This window comes from Anser cygnoides, chromosome Z (assembly GCF_040182565.1).
Source record: "Anser cygnoides isolate HZ-2024a breed goose chromosome Z, Taihu_goose_T2T_genome, whole genome shotgun sequence".
NCBI classification, from domain to species: Eukaryota; Metazoa; Chordata; class Aves; order Anseriformes; family Anatidae; genus Anser; species Anser cygnoides.
In genome coordinates this window covers 72130292-72142935 of record NC_089912.1, presented here as the reverse complement: position 1 = coordinate 72142935, position 12644 = coordinate 72130292, and the positions used below count along the sequence as shown (strand labels likewise).

The 12644-nt window shown below is 40.8% G+C and overlaps 1 protein-coding gene across 1 annotated transcript; it reads left to right on the top strand.

Annotated features, from left to right (window-relative positions):
- The first annotated feature begins 694 nt into the window (after window positions 1-694).
- On the top strand, window positions 695-9227 carry LOC106035583 (granzyme K-like). Its single transcript, XM_013180490.3, has 5 exons — window positions 695-846; window positions 937-1078; window positions 3748-3895; window positions 7275-7544; window positions 8296-9227. Exons 1-5 carry the CDS (start codon window positions 786-788, stop codon window positions 8464-8466), a joined length of 792 nt encoding a protein of 263 aa, XP_013035944.1. The 5' UTR covers window positions 695-785; the 3' UTR covers window positions 8467-9227.
- Window positions 9228-12644: the final 3417 nt, after the last annotated feature.

Genomic DNA, 12644 nt, shown 5'->3' with positions numbered 1-12644 from the left:
CACTGATTAGATATTTTGTCTGCATTTGACACTTGTACGCTCTCGGGGTTTCTGTATCTGAACCCTGCACCCTTAGAAATTATTACTAAGAAAAAACCAATTTGCTGTGCCCTTCATATGCGTAGCTTGTCTTTTGTGTGAGGTGTTCCTAAGCTATCAGCCAACAGATTTCTGACAGTTCTCAGTGGCTCTCCTAAACTTAAGGTAAGAATCCTCATTATCCTCTCAACTGAAAATGTTGCCTGGACAGTATAATTCTGCAGAGGATTATGGCTGCTGCTGCTGCTGGCTTTGCCCATAGCTTGGGGACGAGCCCTGTACTCCACATGCCCTGAGCTCTCCCTCTCAGTTTCTGTGAACCCTTTTCAGGTTGCCCCTTTGTTTGTTCTCTCATTTGTTCACTTGCCTTTCTTTAGAGTTGTAAGAGTTGTTGTATTAACTGTCATACTACAGTTTTATTATGCATTCATCCCATATAATGCTCAGGAATTGTCTTAGTCATTTATTTTCTAGTGTCAGACACATGGAGGTCTGCTGAAGTTCCTGTGAGACGTGAACTGATGAGTGCTGGGGATTCAAGGAATATACAGGTTTTAAAGAAACCCTAAGAAAGAACCTAAAGAAACTGAGCTGCAGTTAACACAATGCATTATTAAGGAAGTAAAGAGAAACTTCAAGAGAGTACTTTTTATAAAACTTACTAACCACCATATCCTGTACAGAACATTTAAATAGAAAGACAGTATTGTAATTTACAATGCTCTCATGAGTAAGAAGCAACAGCCATGACCAGCCAGCTGTTAGCTCTTCTTCTCTCTCTAATTGCTGTTATCCTACCTCTGAGATGTAAGTGGTCCTCTAAGGACAAAAATATCCAGATTCCCACTTTGTCTGGATAACACGTGAGTAATAAATTACCCTTTTTTTGCATTTCAGATGGCTGCAGTGACATTATTGGAGGACACCCCGTGTCTCCCCATTCCCGGCCCTACATGGCTGCCATCCAGACAAAGAATTCAACTGTGTGTGGAGGAGCTCTGGTGGGTGACCAATGGGTTTTGACAGCAGCGCACTGTAGGTCAGTATCTTCCTCTGCGGCAGTCACAACACTTCGCAGAGGTGGGGCATGGTGTGCAACCTTGTAAGTGAAGAAAGGTGGATACTGAATGATTGGTAAAGCTGCAATTCTCTCTCTTTTCTTTCTGCTTTAAGTTGTTTCATAACTACTGATCTGCATTGAGGACTGTTTTCTTCACCAGTCAGATTAGCCAGTGCTGCAGGACACTGACTGTGCTGTTAACAGACCCAATTCATTATTCATTAGAAACAGCAGTGTCTTAGAGAAGGGGATATATTGCGAACTGTATATATCTTACCCCTGTGCCTGGGACTAAGCCTCAGAACACCCTAAGATGAAGCGAATTAGATGTAACCACTGTTCCCTTCACTGTAAATGCCCTGTCTGGGTGCACAAAAACCAAATGCCAGAGCTGTGACTATGACAAGGAGCTGTGTCCTTTTGACAACTCAAACGAGGGTGCAAGCATCCCTTCCCCAGGCTGCATAAGCCCTGGCTGCCACATATTTTGAACACCTGGCTCAAAGTAAGGGACATCTACTGTTCACATTAGGAAGAAAATTCTCCTGTTTTAGCTAAAATGTTACCTGAATCATATTTTAGCTTTCCAATTATTCTTCCATATTTTAAGTAACTTAAAGTAAGCCAGTTACAAGAAAACTGTGCAAACTTGACCTGCTCAAACACAAGTTTGGGCAGCTTGGCCAGCCTTTGTCCACCAGTGAGTCTGAAATAGAGGACAGTTCTCCTTCTTTCAAAGTAAACTTAACTTCCGCTGTTCTTCACTTCTTCACCTGAGTCAGGTTTGGTTGCTCTTTTCTTTTTCTTTCTTTCTTTCTTTTTATTTTTTATTTTTTTTGTAAAGGTAGAAATACTCTCACCTAGCACATGCTGTTATGGGCATTTACAAAATAACAACCAAACATTCCTCTTTGGAATTAAGGGATGTTTTGATGGGAGCTGGAGGCTTTCACTCTTCAGCCAATGGGTCAGAGATATCCAGTCAGTTATGGTTGTAAAAATTCAGATTTAGGAGCTATTCAGTGGAAACAGCACTAGTTGTCTCTGGTCTTGTGGAAAGGACAGCTCTGTTCACTGATTTGGTTTTCGGACAAGGACATTATATTGGGCTGTCTTTGAGTTTGCCTAACTGTAGCAAACTGAAACATCTGCCTGGTCTCCTTCTGAGCTGTATGATGATGACCACACAAAAAAAACATCACTCATATGTTGTCTATAGACTATTCTTAGGAGATGCTGTTGCAGCACACATAAGCTTTCCTATCTAGTACACATAACCACTTCTGAAAACATTTTTGGCTTAGACAGATTAGAAGGAGTAGAGCAGCATGAATTTCTGTGTGGCCTGCAAACTAGCTGTCGGAGACCTGGATTAGGTGGCATTTTTTTTCTTTAATTTTAATTTTAATTAATTAGTTAATTAATTTACTTTTTCTCAGGCTTCTCTGTATGCACAGCAGCAGATTGCTTGAGCTTTCTGCAAGTCCAGCGGTAGTTATACCTCTGCAGCAAGTTACATTTCTGTTGGGGATGATACATGAAAGAGTCACAGGGAAGGAATTTTTCAACTCTTATATACTTTTCACTGTACAACCTCTGTAGATAAAAAGAGAAGTTTTAGGCTCCTCCATTGTCAGTGCAGCCATTTTCACAAGCAAAAATTTACATACAAATAAACAAATTGTATCTTTCCTTGAGACATGCAGCTAGAATGAAGAAAATAACTTTTTTTTTTTTTTGATTGATAAAGTCTTCATTCTGGCTTGAATGAGTTGTCCTGTGTGTAGTGAGTTTGTATTCTGAAGATGAAGCACAGGAAACCAGCAGTGTGTCTTCTAGCAGTGTCTTCTTACTGGGCTGCATTAAGTTGAGAAGGGCAAAAGCAAGAAAGACGGACTTGAATAAATGGGTTTCTGACGACACTCAGAGATCTTAGGAGAGAGGGAGATTTATGAGTTGCTTAACTTTTACTATCTGTCATCAGAAACTGGATGTATAACTTTCTGTGGGTTTTGTCAGTCTCTTCCTTTGTAATATTCACTTCAGGGGTTTCTTGAGCTAGGCAACACCCATTCTTCTTCCTTCTTGGGCTGAGCTGCATTTGGTGAAGTTGAGGACAAAAGTATTACTAATATTGAAGATGTTCACACTTACCTCCATGCATAATGTTCAGCATGAATACTGAGTGTTGATGTGTGTATTGACATCACTCTGATGCCAGTAAGACAACCTCTGTGTTATTAGCCAGGCATGTTTCAGTCCTATGCAAGATTAGATCATAAATCCACTGGCATACATGAAAATATTATTGAAAGTCATCAGTACCAGCAATCCTTGTGCAAGACACTTTCCCTAAAAAGTCAGTAAGCTTTTTTGTGACATTAATTCCAAACTCTGGAATCCTTTGAAGGTCAGCTATCATGCAGTTATTTTACTAAATGATATTCAAGGTAAAGAAATGCTACTTTGTAGAGGAAAACACAAGCTCATGTCAAACTATCAAAATGAACAATATCTTTCCATATTTTTAAATAAGTTGTTTTAAAATGGAATTGTTAATTTTGTGTTACACAGCTTTTGATTATCTTGAGAGGTGTTGCTCTGTTCCAGTAGTGACCTTCTCTTCCTGTACTTTCATTAAATTTTAGATCAAACAAAGAAGAATTCAGAGTTGTTCTTGGAGCCCATCAAGCATCCATACATGAAAAAGAACAGCAGAAATTTAAGATCATGAATTTATTTCGTCATCCCCAGTTTAACATGTCTTCCATGATAAATGATATAATGCTCCTCAAGGTACTGTTAATTATTTTTTTTATTATTACAAAATGAATATTGCTGGTGATCATTTTGGCTATTCTTTGATATTAGAGTATATCGTTTTAACAACATCTCAGAAAACTCTGCTTTTGGTTCTACTAATCTAGATAAGGTTACAGGATCAGTGGCAGGCTGAGCAACGATGACATTTCAAGACCATTCAGTTGTAAAACTCCCTTCTATGCACTCACTGCTGCAACCGTTCTGAAAACCCAAATCACATTATTTTGTCAGTTATCAAAGGCAGTACTGAAGTGATGTATGCAATGGAGTCTGGGCTACAGTCGTATCCCAAGGGTATAAATTGTGCTGGACTGAGTGAAAATGGGGATGAAACATATTCTTTATTATTTTGGGTGTCCACATAAATTATAAGTACAGATAATAAAGACATAGAATAATTCAGTTCTAGGAGCACAGAGTGGTCACATGGCAAAAAAGGCTCAGGATACTGTGGAATGAGGCATGGAAAGGTGTTAGCTGACACCATCGTCCTGGATGCCCACGTGGAACAGGGATTTGCTGCGTACCTGCTCCTGGCTCATCCTAGCTCGTGCCTCATGTTTGCCTGCACTCAGAACCCCATTAATGCAGCACTCAGATTCACATGGAGTCAGCTGTGGGTGTTTTGAATAAGGGGTCCAGTGTCTGTGCAGAAAATATGTAGATGGTCAAAATAGTTCTGGACTGGATTCCTGTACCATCAGTTTCAGGGCCAGTCCAAAGCCACCAAGTAGGACAGTGAAAAGTCTACTTGGAGGCTGGCGGTGTCCCCCAGGGGTCAGTACTGGGTCCAGGCTTGTTCAGCTTACTCATCAATGACCTGGATGATGGAACGGAGTGCACCTTCAGCAAGTTTGTTGATAACACAAAGGTGGGAGGAGTGGCTGATACCCCTGAGTGCTGTGCTGCCATTCAGAGGGACCTGGACAGGATAGAGATGGGCCAAGAGGAACTCCATGAAGTTCAGCAAAGGCAAGTGCAGGGTCCTGCACCTAGGGAGGAATAACCCCAAGCACCAGTACAGGCTGGGGGCTGACCTGCTGGAGAGCAGCTCTGCAGAGAGGGACCTGGGAGTCCTGGTGGACAGCAGGCTGACCGTGAGCCAGCACTGTGCCCTTGTGGCCAAGAAGGCCAACGGTATCTGGGGCTGCATTCAGAAGAGTGTTGCCAGCAGGTCAAGGGAAGTGATCCTCCCCCTCTACTCAGCCCTGGTGAGGCCACACCTGGAGTATTGTGTCTGGCTCTGGGCTCCCCAGCACAAGAGGGACGTGGAGCTACTGGAGTGAGTCCAGAGGAGGGCTACGAAGATGATGAGAGAACTGGAGCACCTGTTGTACAAGGACAGGCTGAGAGAGCTGGGCCTGTTTAGCCTGGAGAAGAGAAGACTGAGGGGAGACCTCATCAATGTGTATAAATATCTGAGGGGAGGGTGTCGAGAGGGTGGGGCCAGTCTCTTTTCAGTTGTGCTCAGCAACAGGATGAGAGGCAACGGGCACAAACTGAAGCACAGGAGGTTCTGGCTGAATATGAGGGGGCACTTCTTTACTGTGAGAGTGACAGGGCACTGGGACAGGTTGCCTAGAGAGGTTGTGGAATCTCCTTCTCTGGAGATACTCAAAACAAGCTGTTCCTACGCAACGTGCTCTAGGTGATCCTGCTTGAAGGCTATTTGGACTTTATGATCTTCAGAGGTCCCTTCCAACCTCAACCATTCTATGATTCTGTGATCATCTTGCTATACTTAGAAACATCATGACTTCTATACAATGCCTAAGAAACCCCATATGGACTTCTATTCAGGCTATATTTTAATGTTATGTTCTGTGTTAATCAGGAATTATTTTAATGGGAAAGACAAGATGTATATTTAAAGTAACTGATATTAAGAATATTACAGTTCTTAATATAGTGCACTATATTAAGAGTATTACCACACTGCTGAAATAATTGGTGGAATTATATGGAAAAAGATCTGATGACTTGAACCTGATTTCTCATAGTTAAATGTTATTACCAGTTTGGTGTGACGATGACACAGGAAAGAAAATAGCAACGTCTCTTTCTGAAACTAGCTGGTGCGTTTACAGACATTTGTGTCCTCAGTGACTTATTGCTGTCCAAGTATAAGAAGCTCCTTCCCTCAATTCACAATTTCCCTCAAAATTGCCTCAAAATTGCCTCAATTTCCCTCAAGTAACAATTCTTCATCTACTTCAGCGCAAAGGCAGGCAATTTCATTTTGCTGGCTGCCCCTGTGTCTATCACCAGCTTATTGGAAACCCCAGGTTATTTGATGAGTATGAACATTATACCAAAATGGATCTCTAGGAAACATTATTTCTAGAGCAGAAAGTTACAGCTCTGTTCCAGAATAGATAGCATAAAATCCATGGTTTTAATTTGACACAATAACAGGGATAGCATTAGCACCAGGGCTCACCTCCCATTAATACAGTTCTGCTGTGGTGGAGTGTTAAGTGACTTGAGATAAACTTTCTATCTTTGGAAATTCCCACCAGCATATGACATAATAATCCATAATTTTTTGGGGGGATAAACATCTGATTTGTTGTAGTTCCTTTGTAAAAAGGTATAAAGCCAGAATTATTTAACTGACAACCATTCAGCAAAACAAGTAAGCACCTGTGAAAACAATCGTGGTGAAGTGATCATGTGTAAAACAGAAAATAAGCTTAGTTCTGTAGCTGCGAGTCCTTACCAAATGGGTTGAGAATATGTGTTCGTGTTTTGTTATGTTTGCATTTACAGACTTAAATTGGCCTATGCTGAAGGATGAATCTGTCACATAAAGGCCAACAAAACACATAAGGTTTGAATCGTTTAAGCGCTTTTGAATTTCTCAGAGGAAAAGCCTGGCAGTCTAAAGACTTCAAGACCTACTTTTTCCCAGCTTATGTCTCTGCTGTCACGTCTAATTGTTTATAACTTTTCTTTACATCTTTGTTATTTGGTCCATTGCAATTGTCTGCATGTCAGCAAAACACTAGACTGATTTCAACGCAGCAGTTCAGCAACAAGTTAGGTTCTTGAACAGGACATAGATCCAACAACGAAACCCACATAGCTTTTTAATTTCTTGCTGTAATCAATGTGAAATCTGGGTGTGAACTCATTAATGCTGCCAGGATTATGGAACTGCTATACAGACATAAGGAAAGTACTTCTGGATCTACAGAAGTGCAAGCAAGTTCAGAATCAGTTCCTAAATACTGAAAAGTGGTTTATTAGTAAAGAAAATGCTGGTAAAAATAGACTATTTAGCCCATTGAATTAGTGATATATATTTTCCTTCCTCTCTGCATGAAAAAGCAGTTTTATTTTTTTTCTCCAGCTGGATCGTGTGGCAAATCTGAATAAATATGTGCAACCTTTGAATCTGCCTGACTGTGATGAAGATATCAAACGTGGCACAGAGTGCACGGTGGCTGGATGGGGAGTCACGTCTTCAGGAAAGCAATCAGAATGTCTTCAGGAAACAAATCTTAAAATTGTTGATAGAAAAATCTGTGCAAAACAATATATTAAAAAAGAAGTGAAAATAACCAGCAACATGTTGTGTGCTGGAGGGAGAAAGAAGTTTCGAAGGAGCGATGCTTGCCGGGTAAGAAGCAGTTACAAAGATGAGGGGATGTGCTTTTAACAGTGGTTCCCTTTTCACTAGGAACAAAGCAGCACTAGACACTTTACAGGCTGACCAGATTCATAGAGGTTTTAAACACATTTATAAGCACATTTAGTGCTGTGAAAAGAGCAGTGTTAAAACTTTGGGTAGTTTAGGTCACTGTACAAAACAAGATCTAGAATGTAAGACTTTGAGCCTGGGAATTACCTCAGTTGAATTAAGGTGCATTTCTTCAAGCTGTTCTCCTTAGGATCCACGTGTACCTGATGGAGAGAAGAACTTTCAGTCTGAATCATCTGATCCTTTCCAGATGTCCCCATCTGAATAGTATAAATTTAACTGTACATTCAGAATTCCTGCTTAGATCTTGCTTTTGACATCTTCTGTGCCTAATTCTATGATTCTATGATAATCCAGAAAGGCCAGTTGCTACAGAAGTGTGAAGGAATTTATAACAACAATAAAAAAAGACAAACTGAAAGAAATTGAAATAAGATTATAATAGCACTGTGCTGGTCTACGACATTTACATCAAAGGCTCCGTCAGGCTTTACAAGCATCCACACTCCTCATACCTCACCCAACTCCCCTGAAGTGACATATGCCAACTGATGCATTTCATAGGTTAGAATAGGTCAGAAGCAACATTTCCAAAATGGTGTGTTCCTCTTGATAGAAGCAAACACATTGATAGTTCTTTTAGTTCTTTTTTTTTTTTTTTGTCTTTTAGGGAGACTCTGGTGGGCCGCTCATCTGTGATGGTCACTACAGTGGGATTGTTTCTTTTGGAGAAAAATGTAGAAAAGGACACAAAGGACACTTGCCTGGAGTTTACACACGACTGACTAAAAAATATATTGACTGGATAAAAGAAGTAGTTTCCCATAACAGTGTGCCTTAAGACAGGCAAGACATTTAACAGATACTGTGCTGTGCTTTAGAACTAGATGCTGCCTTACGCTGCCAACTTTACAAAGTAGGTCCTAGCTTTGCTCCTTTACTAACACCACCACAGGTTTATGAGAAAGTTGAAAATATTCCCTTTTGCACAGATAAAATGTTTACTAATCTTTAGTAAGAAACTGCCTCTTAGACAACACAATTTGTATTGGACTTCACCCTATTTTCTAGTGTGATTGGAAAGTACTACTCATCTTTTCCACTGTGACTGGGATAAGGCAATATTTTTGAATGTGTATTCACAGAAAAAATCAATTTCAGACTGATAGTTAAGGAAATGTCTACTGGATGAGAAAAACTAGTAAAAAACTTTAAATGTTCAAACATGTCAGTTTGACATTTTTTCAATACTATATACTTTAACTGTTACTAAATATTTAACTAATTTAATTTTCAGATCTAAAATAATAAGCTGATAAATATTTTTCCAGCTAATCTTACATTGTTAGTGTGAAAAAAAATGATTTATATTTTTCTTCTAGGTTATTTTCCCTCCATTTTTTCATGATCAAATCAACAAAATCATCTCTTCTCAGACCTTGGTTCATGATACCATACTTTCACTGAACAGCCTGTTGAAAAAAGCATTACTGTTCATTGTAATGAGCATAACTACACTTCTCTAAAAAAATACAGTGCTTGTCTAATACCTATTAAAAAAAAAAAAGAAACAAATAAACCACGGTGATTTTGCTGTGGATTTCAGCAAACTTCTAATACCAGAAGTACCTGCTGTGTTTCTGAATAAGCCTGTGGTTAGCTTGCTGATCTCCCATCACCTTCCAAATATTCTCAAGGTCTCTTTTTTTGCCTAGCATTTGGAAGTGACAATCTGCAGGGTTTCTCTGGTTCTTTGGTTATTGTATTAATATGTATTAAATGCTGTAAAATCTGGGATCTTTCAGAGGCACAAATAAATAACTACATCACTTCAGTGTGGTGGTCTTGGTTTTTTGATCAGCAGCTGTATCACTTAGCTGAGCAAGGGAAAGCTGTCTTGTAAAAGCTCTGCAGATAAAGGAGCAAATGGATATTTCAAAGCTGTGTTGGTGATCTGTAACAGTGTAATGAAACCTGCCAATAAGTTTTATGGGGGTTTCATCCAGTTTTCACTGAAAGTCATGGAAAGTTGTCAAAAGATGTCAGTGAGAATTGGCTCAGGCTTGGAACACAGATGGAAATTGGGAAAAAAATGGAAAAAATGGGCATATGATATTAAAATGCAAAGGATAACATACTGCTGTAAACACTTTTTGTCTGGGAGGTCCCAAAGGATGTTGTAAATATAAATTTGTCCCTTTTACCTTTGTAAGTTAAATGACAGCAAGGATATCTTGCTTCCTATTCTACAGGAGACTCTTCACACCCCACAGCCCAGTAATGTTGGTGTTTCATCTCCCAAAAGCAAGGATTTCCCTCACAGTAGTCTTATCTCTGCCACTGATGGGTAATACCAGAAAGGCTGAGGTTGGAAGAGACCTCTGAGTCCATTTGGTCCAACACTCCTGCTCAAGCAGGGGTACCTACAGCAGGTTGCCCATGACCGTGTCATAGATTCACTGAAGTGATACAGTGTGGAAACCAGCAGTTAATTCCAATTCAGATACTGTATGTATGATCTCCTGTAATCTCTTTACTTCATTTACACCATCTTCCTTTATGGGTTGTGTAGCAAGTGGAAGGGCATTACCATCAGGCCCAGAGGGAACCAGGGGGCCTTAACTGCCCCGAGCAGTCCCTGGGGCCTCCCCAGTCTACCCACAGCCACCTGTCCCATGGAGCTGGGCCCATCTGCAGGTCCAAGTCCTGGAGAGAGAGTCCTGAAGTCCACAGGGAGATGTTTGTGGTCATCACAGTGTAACCAGCAATCCCCCTGATATCAGGAGCCACCCAAAAGTGGGGCTCAGACAAGGTATAGCCAGCTCAACCCCACCATCCTGCAAATTCTTGAAGTCTGCTAAGGCAGAAATTAGAAAAATCAGTCATTTCTGGCTAAGATTTTGGTCATCGCATACTTGCTGCTTAGGTAATTTGACTAGTCATATGTGACAAAGCTGTACCAAGATCTGAGGCAGTGGAGGGAAATGAGCAAAAATAGAGAGCACACCTAAAATTACATTGGAAATAGTAATAGTCCCATAGATATTTCTTATAAACTCTTTCTCTCTGGCTTTGCTTACAGACTATACTGCAGGTAACACCACAATCAGAGAAGTCCTGCTGCCTCTATGACTATTCTCCATTTTATGCCAAGTGATTGCTCTCAGAGCAATATAGTTTTCCATTTCACATGACAGTTCTTACATGGCTGCCTTTGCCATGCACAGGATAAGTCAATATAACCTAGTCGGAGGGATTGCTGCCCTTCAAGGGATACTGTTGTACTGCAGTCTATGGTACACTTTGATGGCTGCAATTTGGAGGTTACTGTCTGTTCTCAGAGCAAAACTCCCTGACTGGCAGTTATATCAGTGTAATTTCCCTGTGGGTTGCTTTACGAGGATTAGGGGCTGTGTAGTACATGCACACCTGGGTTTTATACGCATACACACTCAAATATGGCTACATATAATATCAGACCTGGTCTTGCTTTCAATAAGTAGTTTGCTTTTGTAAGACAAATGCTTTCATGCTCATGGTTGCATGCAGATAAATAGATCAGTGCCTCATCTTTTTGTGTAACAGGCACAAGGCTGAATGTTCATATGCAGCAGTACCTGTACCCCATATTCACAAAGCTGTATATTCACAAACACCCATCAATCTGGTTCTTGAAACTGAATGCAATTTTGTAAAACTTTTGTGGGCTGTCAACCCACCCAAGAAAAACCAAGGTGTTAAACGTCTTCCTTGTGATAGTGGCTCAGATCCCCGTGGCTTGCAAGAGTGCTTGCCCACCAGCCCCTCCGGGTTATGTGCAGAGTGGACCAGGTACTGTGGTAGGAGTTTTGCAGCAGAGAAGCAAAATGCCCTGCAGTTCTGCATTTTATTAACTACTGTGAAAGCACATGGTAGAAAGCTGACTGGTTCTGCAACACAGGGTAGGCAAAGGTCTAGGGATGACTGAGAGTTTTTGGCTAAATTGCTTGGCCACTAGTACCACTCGCTGCTGAAACTTCTGCTGGGTGGTTCACAGAACTGAGCTGAAAACAGGAAAGCCACAGAAAGTAGCTCCAGGTACATTACAGTTGAACAATAGCAAATACCCATGAAGCCTGAAAAAGTTAAGCTTATGCTCTTATTCAATTGAGAGGAGCTCATACTCAGCAGCTTGTGGTGGAGTTTACTGCAGATATCAGTTGCTTCCAGTACAGCATTTGCAATTCCACTTTCCTTCAACAGGAGGAATCTAGTCTTGTTTCTTTCAACCTGTCCTAACTCAACAATAGTCTCTAGGTTTTTGTGAGGTGTCCCCTTTCACATTTCTTGCCAGTTGACACTGGCTTCTCGTACCAGACGAGGTCTCCCATACTATCTGTTTTTATCTTTACTGGAAAGCTCACAGTGGATTAAAGGAGTCCTGTCCCAGAAATCCTTCTGCCCTAAGCCAGGACCCATCTACACTTGTACTTTGCAGCTTGGTCTATGCTGAGTTAACTTTGTCTGAGTACACATAGACTCTTCTGAGTTCACTTTTGTTTTTACATTTGCAACTGTTTCTGTTTTTACTGAGGTCTTCAGGTTAAGCAGCATTTCTTAAGGAGTATGTGCTAAGGAATCCAAGCTGTTGTTCATCACCTGTCACGTAATCATGGCTGGGCACGGCCAGCAGCCCCTAAGGTTGACCAGACCATGCATAACATGACATATGGCACTGATATATGATGTATGGTGCTGCCAGAGAGCAAACAGTGCTGTTATATGGTTAACAGCTCTCTATCCAATAGAGGGGGCTGACAACTCATGTTCACACATCTCACAGGGATGTGCATACTAGTTAGCTTTAGTCCTTAGCTCCTTCTGCCACCTTGCCTTTGTACTGGGCAGTACTGACTGATGTTTTGTACTTGTTTTGGCTGTGCATCTAATGCATTTTATGTCTAATGTGGGAATAATTTTTTTTTCTTTAAACAAACTTCTAGTTCTCAGTACAGAGGGTGGCATTATCTATTGTCAACA

What these genes read in the sequence shown, in the direction of transcription:
- LOC106035583 (XM_013180490.3), top strand. Translation starts at nt 786, where the DNA reads ATGACCAGCCAGCTGTTAGCTCTTCTTCTCTCTCTAATTGCTGTTATC. An exon ending in ATGATATAATGCTCCTCAAG is followed by an intron (nt 3,896 to 7,274) that starts GTACTGTTAATT and finishes TTTTTTCTCCAG; the next exon opens with CTGGATCGTGTGGCAAATCT. An exon ending in GAAGGAGCGATGCTTGCCGG is followed by an intron (nt 7,545 to 8,295) that starts GTAAGAAGCAGT and finishes TTTGTCTTTTAG; the next exon opens with GGAGACTCTGGTGGGCCGCT.